This window comes from Aythya marila, assembly GCF_965140915.1.
Source record: "Aythya marila genome assembly, chromosome: 4".
Taxonomy (NCBI): domain Eukaryota; kingdom Metazoa; phylum Chordata; class Aves; order Anseriformes; family Anatidae; genus Aythya; species Aythya marila.
In genome coordinates this window covers 34,875,248-34,887,339 of record NC_139045.1, presented here as the reverse complement: position 1 = coordinate 34,887,339, position 12,092 = coordinate 34,875,248, and the positions used below count along the sequence as shown (strand labels likewise).

At 49.2% G+C, this 12,092-nt stretch overlaps 1 protein-coding gene across 7 annotated transcripts in view; it reads right to left on the bottom strand.

The window, feature by feature from the left end:
- The window catches only part of ZNF827 (zinc finger protein 827), a 103,244-nt gene extending 92,715 nt beyond the window's left edge, over nucleotides 1-10,529 (bottom strand). For all 7 annotated transcript variants that reach the window (XR_014317454.1, XR_014317455.1, XM_082759849.1 and 4 more), the window contains exon 1: nucleotides 10,021-10,529. Coding sequence is in view for 5 of the 7 variants with exons in the window: in XM_082759849.1 (XP_082615975.1) it covers nucleotides 10,021-10,063 (43 nt within the window). In the remaining 2 variants the exon portion in view is untranslated. The remainder of the gene's footprint in view (nucleotides 1-10,020) is intronic.
- Between the last annotated feature and the right edge of the window lie 1,563 nt (nucleotides 10,530-12,092).

Here is a 12,092-nt window from a genome sequence, read left to right as displayed (position 1 = left end):
AACTGTCAAAGAAGCGTGTGCATTTGCCTGCCTCGATGATACGATGCACTGTTGAACATTCTGACTTGCACTTACTTTGACTTTTGGGTCAGCTCAGTATTTCCTTCTCTGAGTACAAATAAGACATCTTAGCTTCCCAACAGCCCCAGTGGCATTCTGGCAAACGCAATTCTTTCCGCTCACCTCAAAAGGATCACCATCTCTACATGCTCGATAATCCAGACACTTCTGTTCAGCCTACGTAAAGGGCCAGGTTCTCTCCGGCGTGGCACGTGAGTATTGGCAAAGGAGGAATGCAGCATGAGCCTTCACAGAGCTCTGATTCTCCCTTGCGTTTTCCAACACAAAGCCTGGGGACTGGCTCCTCAGGGGCAGTTGGAAATGGTTGTTAACTACGAATAACTAGATCCCAGGAAGCTGCAGCCACAGCTCCATCTGTGACCACCGCTCCATCTCTAATTCTCTCCCTATTCAAGTTTCAGGGATACTGAGATGTAAGAAACAACAGTATTAATTTCCCCCTAGGAACATCCCCATGCAATGAGAGTCCCCATCAGACCAAGGCCACCACATCTGCATCACCTTAGCAGCGCAGGGGCAGTCAGAAGAAGACTGCAAAGCTGGCCCATTGTTGATAAAAACCACTAAGGTCTGGTTTTAAAAACTTTAAATTTTAAATTTAAAAGAAAAAAGAAAAAAAAATTAAAGAAACAACCAAACCAATCAGAAATTCCAACACTACTATAATATGTAAGCTGCAACGAAGAAAACCAGGGAAGCCTCAGACCAAACCACTGCGATGCCTTTAACTGTGCCCCTTGTGTTCACAGCCTCTGTCACGGGGTCACAAAGCAAAGAGGGGAGCTCACAAACTGGACGTGTCAATACTCGAGCACAGCAGGTGAGATCAGGCAGCACACCCGATCTAACAAAGATCTTTGTTATTAACCACTGCTTATTTTTGCTTATATGCAGCTTCTCTAGATCTATTTTTGGTAAATAATGTGCTCCTGATTTACCATTTTACTCTGCCCCATTACTCACCTGAGTGCTTTATGCACATTAGCTTGCTGACTGGTTCAGAAACAAAAGGTTTAGCTTTTAGATACTGAAATTATTCCTTCCCATAAATGTCACAGGAATCGAGTCCCCTATAATTTATTTTTTCCTCTCTCCAAAAGTCAGATTAAAACATGGCAAATTATATTCTCTCTTTCTCTAATTCCTCCCACAAGGATGATATTATGGTAACGTATCTAAGGGGAGCTTGAAGAAGTATTTATTCTGTCATGCTGTTTGCTACCAAAGACAGCTGCTTTCTTTGACCCTGAGAGGATTGCTTGGGGTTAACAAGCAAAGCCAAATAAGAGAGGATTAGGAAGCTACTCGTAGGGGTAGGCTAACACACAGGAGCAGATCTTTCCATGTAGAATAGATGCTCCTTGCTCCTAGACACACTGAGGGACCGCCTCAGCTTCCAACCTTAAGAAAAGTTAGAGGTCACGTAAATAATGTGCAAGCACTGAATAAAAAGTGGAAACCTGATTTAATTTAAAGAGATTTAGGATTCTGTGTCGAGCTCACGCTATGAGAAACTAATGCTACGGCTACTTAGAGCACCGTCCGTTTCTACATTCTGCCTTACAACTCCACCTAAAATTCAGACTGAGAGGAATGCTGGAAGTGAAGGGGAAGTTCCGTGTCTACATCCACCCCATCACTGGCTTTGCTGCTGCACAAACAAACAGGCGTGCCAATGGCAATGGGATTTGAGTTGATTTTTTCAAAGAGCACTTCTTGGCTGAAAACTCTGTGGGCTTTACCAACACTTTTTATGCAGGCCAGTAAACGCCTTCAAAGACAACAACTCGGATTCTCATGAGAATACGTCTACGCTAAACAACACAGTGCTATGTAGTGGTATCTGAGCCAGCTTGAGTATACCCAGAAGTATTATAGCTGAATTAACCTGGGTAGACTGCTGTGATAACTGCCTCCCATACACAAGGTAGCTTATTTAGAGCTTGCTTTGTTATCTCAATGTGGCATAGCGCTCCGCAGGAAGACATATAAGCAATTATCGTCAAGTCCATTTAGACCTTATGGGCAATGTAAAAGTACCTCAAGGTGGGCAGAAGAGCCCCCTTCAGAGTTATTCTCTGTGCATACAACTCCCTCTGGCCACACAGAATTGACAGAAGGATTGTGTCAGCCCTTCCTCTCCAGAACAAGGAGCGGGATGAGAGCCAGTGGGCAGCAGAAATTAGAGCAGCTCTGGGCTGATACGCTTACACCGGTGCCTGAGAAGAGCTCTTCATGGTCTCAGAGTGCTAGAAATACAAAAGCAGACACGGGGAAATTCTGCTCCAATCGCAGATGAAGTGAGTTCTCAGTCACCAGTAGCGAAGTCTAGATTTGACACAGTGGCCTATAAGGGGAGCAATTCTGCCTCTGCTTCAGGAAAGCAAGCAAACACAAACAGCCACAACACCGGCTGCTAGATACAGCCAGTTGCCCACCACCCTCATAAAGCAGAGTCACGCTTGTTAAAACCATCGATTCTTTTAATGCGCTTTTCCAAGAGTTGCTTGCCATTTGTTTTTAAGCATTCCCCTGAATGCTTCAATTCCCACTTTTGCCCTGCTGCACCATCTTACAAACCCTAACAGGCACCACGACCCAGGACGCATCCAAAACATCCACTTAAAATGGGAAGCCCTGATTTTAAAGTAAGCCTTTACCAAATCTTCTCCTATACAGAAACTTTCAGGTAAAACTTCTGTCCTACTAGTTTAAGACCATGCAGGCAAAAATTCTTTGTACCTGCTTAGAAAGCCCTGTGATAAAGGAAAAAGACATTCAAGCAGCAAGCTTCAGATGAGGGCCAGCAGAGCTATAACCCCTTCTCAAGGATGGGAATCCCTAGGGGCTGGACCACGCCGAATTCAAAGGAACGATGACAGGAGCTTGCTTTGAGTTGTTTTGAAATTTTTATTTCTATCCTAGTGAGAGAGCGTCCCAAACAAAAGAAATGAAACAGAGCAGATGTTTGGAACCTAACTTCACTGTCTGAAACTGCTGATTAAGCCATGCGTTACGAGACCTTTGCCACCTGGTAACCCTTTCATTTTTAATGCAATTTATTCTAAGCAGCAGCTCAATCGGCAGACTTGCAAAACAAATTTTCTTTCGTGGTCTACCGTGCTACCAACATCAGCCATTCTTTCCCCGCCAGCTCCCACCAAAGTACTGAAAAGAACAAGGGAAAGCACTGCTTATGCAGTCCAGGTTTTCTCTCCTTTCTGCATGCTTCTCAGAAAAATCATAACTCTTCAGCCTGCAAACTAGAACAGGTTAGCCTAAGCATTAGGCTTAACCTGAGCTGCTACCATTCGGTGTAATTACATCACAAACATGAAATCCCTTGAAAAGCAGGAGAAACTTTATGCAATAGAGCCAATTGCTAAGTCAACAGGTTGAGACTGAGCATGTTTGGTGTCTAGGCCCAGCACAACACCAGCTTGTAAACGCTACCGAAGGTATGTAAGAAAAAGAGAAATGGTCTCTGGGAGCATAACGGTTCTGTAATTTATGACCCCGAGTTATCTGTAAAAAAGAAAAACTGAAAGACAAGCTCTTAAGTGAACTTAGGGGTGTATGTTACTGAATCGTACGTTGAATTGGCCACAAGGCAGTGTGTATGTGCAGAGCCATGCTGACTATGCCCTGCAGCATGCTTCCTTTGAGCTGAAGTCTGGTCAAGCCTGAGTTTTACTATTTAAATTAAAAACAACAACAACAACAACAACAACAAAAAACTAATAATCCTTTGGGGAAAGGGATAATATCTACCTTTTTGAGTTTGTTTTTTTTTCCTTCAGACTAATATCATCTGTTATTCTTCATGATTGTATCAGCCCACATCGTTTATTGTTCTTCACATGAACAATTTGTAAGAGTGAAAGAACAAGTCTTAGTTTGGGGGGCAAAAAGAGAAGCAGAGAAGTTCCCCTCCCTCTTGAAAACTGATGTCCATTACATCCTGGAGTTCAAAGTAACTAGCAGTATTTCTGCACATTATTTTCATGAAACACGTGACACTTCACACATAGACCACGGTGGGTATTGTATATGTAAATGGCACTGACACAAATCACGGTACCACGAATCGCAAACTAGGCATCAAAAAATGGCATACCAGGAACCAGAACAAAACATTACTGAGAAGATATATTCTTCAAATATGACTCTGGAGTAGTTTAACAGCTGTAACAGTAAAAGGATTCCAGGCATAAGCCAAATTAGCTCTCCCTAACCATCTGAACTAATGTCTATATTATGATTTCTTTGCAATGTGAAAGAAAAAAAAGTCCTCTATATGGTGCTTCATGACAAATCACATGCCTAGTGAAGCTTCATGTTAGAAACCCTTTTAACTTCCAAAAAGTCCTCTTTTGTAGGTCATGCTCTCATTATCTTGCTCTGGGATCTGGTCTGATTAAATTATAGGAAATTACTAATACTTCACTTTGAACAGCCAGCTCCTCCTGGCTGTTCTTCTTTTTCTTTTTTTTAAACTAAATTCTTCCTACTCCTGCCTTCTTATATATAAAAAAGACAACAATCATTCTGTTACAAAGATGAAGTTGCACTCTTTCTTTGTCCATTTTAAGACTTAAAAATAAAAATGCATTGTCTGCATGTTCTTACACATCCCATTTTACTGCTCTACCTGCAGGTTTCCCTGTTTGTGTTTTACAGTCTGTTGTACTCCTGCCCTCTCTGAAATGCAATTCATAAGATCCTAAAAACTTAAGTAACTTTAATAAGCACAACACTGACTCTGTGGTAGTCCAATTTACACTCCAGTGTGATTTATATTTTGTACTATCAGACAACATTAAGACAGTCTACTATTGAATGACTTCAGACACTGACCACTGAATGACTTTATACAAGTGATGCAGTTGATATAATACCGTTCCCCCTCTCCCCTCCCCCCCCCAAAAAAAAAGAGAGAATGCAAATCTGAAGAGACGGGAACTTCAGACATCAAAAACAATCCCCATAAAGGGAGAAGGTATTTCTGAAAAGTCAATGACGACTTTGCTATGATGAGTGGGACAAAATAAGAAGAGTGTTTTCAGATGGAGTAATGCAGATACTACTCCATCCAACAAAACGCTGCTGTTCATTTGAGAGGTACATTACAGTACCACCAGGACAGCTATGATGATGGCAATGAAATTATTAACCTAATCATACTAAGAATAATAATTTTCCCTACATGGATCCTCTTGTCGACAATGAGCTATATCATGATCCCTGCCGTGGTGAGAGGTTAAAAATAGTAAATAGAAAATATGTTAAAAGCTTCCCCTTGTACACGCAATGCCTGATAGTAAGGTAATAAACACTATTAAAAGAGAGATTCCGGTGCCTGTAAAAGCCTTTTGTCTCAGAACAAACTCTCAAATGCTGGTGAAAGCTTTTCTGACATTGGGAATTCTTTTGGAAAAAAACATCCAAAACACCATCCCATGCTACTAGAAAGTATCAAATACAGCAAGGTGCAGAAATAAAATAAGAAGGAAATTTTCAATTACTCTTAATTTATTCTGCTATCAGTATTTTCTTTACACTCTGATGATATAGTCCAGCAACAAGAAACAATATAATAAAAAGCTTCAGTTTGTGCTTTTTGTTTTTACTGTATAGAAACAGCTTCAAACTTCAATAAAGTACCTGACCATGAAAGCGAGAAGAGTTATGCCCCCTCATTATCACAAATCTAGCTTTTGATATTAAAGCTAACATTGTATCAATGCAGCATCTCCATCTTCAACAGAAGATTGTGAACAGAAGTAGTAGTTTGTCCTCAATGAACCACATTGTTCAGATAGCAGTAGTACTACAAAATTTTGAATGTAGCTTCCAGTCGTGTCTGATATTACAAATGCAAGCTTTGCATACCTGGTATTGTGGCATTCATTCACAAACTACACTGCAAACGTGCCTTTGAGACTGAATCAAACCCCAAAGAGTATTGATTGCTACACTTAAGGCAACGTAGTGGTCTAGATCCTAAATATTACTTGAGTGTCTCACAACTTTCCAGAACTTTTGTTTTTCCGGCTGATCTCTTCCAAGTCACGTTTGTGAAGTTCAGAAGAAATGCACTTTCAGGAACTCTCAGAGAAGAAAATAATGGTGTGAGGTAGGGTGGAAAGTAAGGCCGTCAGGAGAACAAAAACAAATTAAAGCTGTACTTATACATGCATTTTTAAGGATTCTTACAGACATAGAATAGAGGAGAAAAAAAATATTATTTAGGTCTAAGCACTGAAGTAGTTAAAGGGAAAACAAAAACAACAACAACAACAAAAAAGCAAAAAAAAAAAAAAAACTAAGTCCCACTAAAGAATAAACTTCCTTTAAACATTCCAGTGAAGATGCATTGATTTGTCTGAGTCAGGTGCACCCAGAAGTAATCATAACACACGTGCACCAGGTAACTTTTAACTTATGAACCAAACTCTTTCATTGTAAACTGAGGCTAGCTGCCCTACTGTTTCATTTTGGTATGAATAAGCCATTGTCTATCCAGGAATTCCTGAAGTCCTGTCCTTATTCACTTGTATCTTAGAAAGGATTCACTTTCTCTTGGATTTTACAGTGAGTAAAGACACTCCACTAGCATCCGTAACTAAACAGTTTCCAAAAACTGCATGCCTGTACAGGTGGAAACTCCAGCTCAATATGTTAACGGTGGCATTTCAAATGGCCCCGTGCCTGACTCAACTCTCAGGTTCACCCTGCTTTGAGCAGGGGGGTAGACCAGGTGACCTCCACAGGACCCTTCCAAACCAAATTATGCTGTAAACAACTCCAGCAACTGAGGGCTCAGCCTTAACTCTGCCCTTTTAAGCAAATACCACCAAAGCATAATATTACTGCATCTAATAAAATCAACCCTTTTTTCCTTCAACCTTTTAAGCATCAGTATCTTGCAATTCACTTGAAACCAAGTTAAGTTGTTGCAACAGCCTAAAACAACTCTTTCCTCTTTTACAGAACATTTCTCCACCAGGGCATGTGTTTTGGCAGTGCCATCTTCTTTCGTGAAATTACTTCTAACTCTACAGAACAGCTGTTCAATGCAGTCAATGTACAGCAGTATAAAATAAGCGTCCCAGTCAGCAGCAGCAGTACCCCATCGCTTCAAGCAGCGTGACTGTGTTCTTCAGGTGCATTTTGGGGTACACAATTTATATGAAACTAAGTAAGGCCTAGACCCCCTGAAAACACAGCTTCCTACCTTAGCTAGGGTAAAGCCCACAGGACTTACTGTACTGAGCCACATTTACATTCTAGCACTGCCAAATCAATCAGCGGAACCATGTCTCAGTGTTTATTTCCCCAATTGACAGAACCCAACTTATCACCAAGGGGTTCAGTAGGGTGCCGTGTGTCAAAATGAGCCCCAGGGTCATTTAGGTGCACTGGAGAGCGTTCAAGTGGTAGCAACAACCTGTAACGTAGCTTAGGGCTGAACCACAGCCTTATATCCACACTGGGGCAGAGTTAAGGTTGGGTAGTGGAGCAGCCATCTCCTTTCTAGATCTGCACAGTGTGCTTCATGTTCTTTTGCTATTGTTAACACTTAAACATGAAAAACGTACGCGCTCTTAATAAATGCATTGCTAAAAACAGCAGGAATTACAAAATAAAAATGTATTTTACCCTGCGTAGCCATTAAGGCGATATGTTGCTAAAAAAAAGTAAAATCATCATTTATAGCAGTTGCTCCCTGAACTGAGGGCAAGGAATTCCAAGGCATCTTCTGAACCTGCGGGGCTGCAGACTCTTAACGGTATTCCTACAGATCTCCTAAATTACCCAATGTATTATTAGGTGTTTTTTTGTTGTTGTTTGTTTGTTGTTGTTGTTGTTGTTGTTTTGGGGGTGGTGTTGTCCAATGGTAGTTTTTAATCCAGTGCAACCTGGTGGTAAAAGAACTTGAACAAACCCCATCTCACAAGCAGCACTGCTGCTTGCTGTGGGACATCCAGCGTGTGCATGCTTCACACGTCAGGAGAAGAAAAAATAAAATAAAATCAAACATCTTCCAGGAACGGCACTAACACATTAATCTGCGCATCAGGCCGTGCGTTCGCGATGCAGCCCGGGCAGCCCCCGCGGGCAGCTGCAGGCCGCGGCCCCTCCCGGCGCAGGCGGTCAGGAGGTCGGGGCCGAGGCGCAACCCGGAGGCGGGGGCAGCCCGAGCCCGGCGGCGGAGCCGCAGCCGCAGCCGGAGCCGGAGCCGAGCCCCGGCAGGCAGCGCCCGGCAGCGGCGCGGCGGAGCGAGCTAAAATGGAGCCCGGGCGCCGTGTCAGCCCGGGAGGCGGGCGGAGGGCAGGGGCAGGGGCAGGGGCAAGGTCAGCCGCAGGGCCGGCCGCGGCGCCGCCTCCCCCCGCCGGGCGGCCCCCGGGGGGCTGGGGGCGAAGCGGGGCGGCGGCGCTCACCCCCCCCCCCCCCCCCCATCCCATCCCCGTTGCCCCCCGGTGCTCCCGGGCTTGGCCCCTGCCCCCGCCGGGCCGAGCCGGGCCGGGCGCTGCGGAGGCCGCCCCCGCCGGGAGGGGGGAGCAGCCGCCGGGGCCGAGCGGAGAGCGGAGGGGTGAGGGGAAGGAGGAGGAGGAGGAGGAGGAGGGGAAGGAGAAAAAAAAAAAAAGAAAGAAAAAAAAAAAAAAGCCCAAGTGGAGCCCTTAACCCGACCCCGGCGGGAAGAAAGCGGGGAGGGAAGGGAGGGAAGGAGGCGCTGCTGCTGCTGCTGCTGCTGCTGCTGGCGGGGCTGCGAGAGCCGCCCCCCGGCCGGGGGGGTCAGGGGGTGCCGGGGGCAGCGCGGCCCCAGCCCCAGCCCCGCCCGCACAGCGCAGCGCAGGGCCCGGCCCCGCTGCGCCCCCCGGCCCCGGCCGCCCCGCTCAAGTCCCCCCTGCCCAGCCCAGCCCAGCTCCAGCCCCGGGGGGCTGCGGGGAGCCCGAGCGGAGCAGCCGCAGGCAGGCAGCGCGCACCCCCCCGCCCCTCCCCGGCCACCCCCGGTCGCCTCGGAGCGGCCCCGGGGCCACGCAGGGGCAAGGTATTTTTAGGTGCCTTCCCCTCCCCTCCGCGTCTCCCGCACTGGCTGCCGAGCGCTCGGTGCGGGGAGCGGGAGAAAAGTTAACTGCTCGGCGAAGAGGGGGGAGGCAGGAGGCAGGCAGGAGGAGCAGGGCAGGGCGAGCCGAGCCGAGCCGAGCCGTGCCGGGGATGCGCGGGATGCCCTCAGCCCTGCGCCCGGGGCAGCGCCGCCGGCGCCCGAGGCTCGCCTGACCCTTCCCTTCCCTTCCCTTCCCTCCCCGGCGGGCAGCCCCGAGCCCTTGCGGCCGCCTCTCTCCCGGCTCGGCTCGGCTCTGCGGGCGGCTCGCCGGGCACCCCGTGCCTCCCCCCGCCGGCCCCGGCCCCCCTCGGGGCGGCTGCGGGGTGCCCCCGGCCCCGCCGCCTCCCCCCGCTCCCCCGCCGCAACCTTTAGCCGGGGCCGGACCTCGCGGCTGGCTCCGCGCAAGACGCCGGCAGCCGCTTCCCCTCTCGCCGCCCTCCCCTCCGGTGCTAGCCCCCCTCCCCACCCCAATAAATCGCCCCCCCCACCCCCCCCGGCCCCAAAGAGAAGCCCACGCCGCCCCCCCCCCCCCCCAGCACAAATGCACAATCACGGGCGAGGGGAGGGAGCGGGAGGAAAGGGCGAGAGCCGCGAAGAAAGAAGGGGGGAAAGGAGAGAGAGAGGAAAAATTAAAAGGGCACAAGGCTGTTCATCACCAACATGGCTGCCTTAGCTCAGACCTAAAAGAGGAATAACCCAGGCTGTGTCTTTGTCAGTTTCACCTCTGTAACCCTAAACTAATGCACAAAACGACGGAGGCGGCTGCAGCGGGGAAGGAGACGGGGAGAGGAGGAAGGAGAAAATGGCAAAAAGAGGGGGGCACTTACGTGAAGAGAGGCGCTTGGGCTGCTCCTGCTTCCTCCTGGGCATTTTCCCCCTTTTTTCACATTCTCCTCCTCGGTTAACGGGAGATCAAATAAGAGCGGGGGGGGGCGCGGGCAGGCACAAAGCCGGGCCCCCCGGGGGAGCCGCCAGCCGGGGCGGGCTTCCCCGAGCCGCCGGGGGAGCGGGGGCTGCAGCCGGCTCCCGGGGAGCCAGCGCCGAGGGCTCTCCCCCCGCGCTCCTTCTCGCTCCCTCTGCCTCTCCCCCCGAGCCGAGCCGAGCCGAGCCGAGCCGGCCGTGCACCTGGCTTGTCCCCGCTCGCCGCGCTCCCTCCTCCGGCTCCCCGCTCCCTGCTCCCTCCCCGCGGCCGGGGGGCTGCGGTCCCGGCGGGCGGGCGGGCGCCGTGCCGGGGCCGGGGCCGGGGCCGGGGCCGGGGCTGGCGCGGCGGTGCCGAGGGCTGCGCCCCGCTCCTGCCGGCCCCTAACTAACACTAACGCCGGGATCAAAGGGCAGCGGCGGCGCTCACGGCTCGCCCGCGGGAGGCAGCCGGGGACACAGGCGCAGACACACACACACACCACACACACGCACAGGCACACGCCCGGCCGGGCAGGGCGAAGGGAAGGGCAGGGATGGAAGGGGAAGGGGAAGGGGAAGGGGAAGGTGCCCCCGCGCCCCGGGGTGCGCTGCCCCGGCCCCGCAGCCGCCGCCGGTCCGCCCCGCAAGGACGGGCAGGGGCTGGGGTGAGGCTCGGCTGCTCGCTCGGGGAGAAGCCCCTCGGCCGAGAAAAATACCGCCCCACCGCCCCTTATTTCCGAAAGAAAAATAATAAAGCGAGGCGGTTCGTCTTCCTGCGGTAGGAAAGTGTGATGGGCGCAAGGCACAGGGGTGAAGGGGCTGATCCCAACCAAGTTCAGGGGCAGGGAGGGAGGCTGAGCACAACCGCCCCAGCCCCAGGCTCGGAGCTGCGAAGCAGGGGCTGAACTGCAAGCCCCCTGGAAGCCCGGCTGCTGGAGCAGTGCATGTGCAGGGGAGGCAGCACGCTCAGGTCACCCCCAGGAGTTGCTGTAAGTGCCACACGAAGCTCCTGCAGGGCACGCAGCAAGCCGGACTGGGGACATTTACTTTTCTCCTGCTGTAAGGCGGGGAGGCGAAGCTTTATCCCGAAGCAATTTCGGTGTGCGTGATGAAGGCAGTGCAGCAGTTTCCATTAACCGATACATACATACTTTCATGACTTCACAAATCACACGTCTGTCTTCAAAGACGGACATGAAGTGGGGAAAAAATAGAAGAGGGAATGGGTCTCACTGAGGCACAAAAGGTACTCCGTGAAAGAGAAGTGCTCTCTTTGTGACTTGCAGTCATTTGGATAAAAGTTCACGCAGAGGTTGTTAATGATTTAAACTCTAAAACCTGTTACTACAATTGAAGTAAAAGGGTTTGAAGCGCGGTTGTTTCATATAGCTCTCGCTTTGTGTAAGGAAACTTTGAACTTCGCAGAATACATAATTGAAATCATGAGTCAGATGTTGCAACTAAAACAAAAAACTGCATTATTCTCCCATGTGTACCTGTTAGGTTGGTTGCTTTTGACAACCTGACTCATCATTTTATCACACCACATTTTATCCTAACTTCAAAATACTTTAATTTTTATAAACAACTGTCTAGGAAAACTCAAAACGGTAGGCTTGCAGCCTATGTCTTTTAAACAGTCACTTCAGCACTTAATCGCCTCTTGCTAGGCGATGTGCCTCATTTCACGGCACAGTTGCCTCTTCCACGCAGGGAAAAACAAAGATTTAAGAGATTAGGCTTATAGGAGAGAACCTGAGGTTCCCTGCCGTGAGTACAGTTCTGAGGTTAAAACCAAACGCACAGAGAAGGTGAGACTTCTGAAACAAGACACACGCCTCCTGACTACAGCTGGTTTCTCATTTCCCGATATGGCTAAAATACTTCATTTTCATGGAGAAGTGTATTTACTTTTAATCCAGAAGCCAAAACCACAAGTACATAACGGAGTGATACAGGGGTGGAGATGAATCCAAACGGATACCTTACACCTACCTAC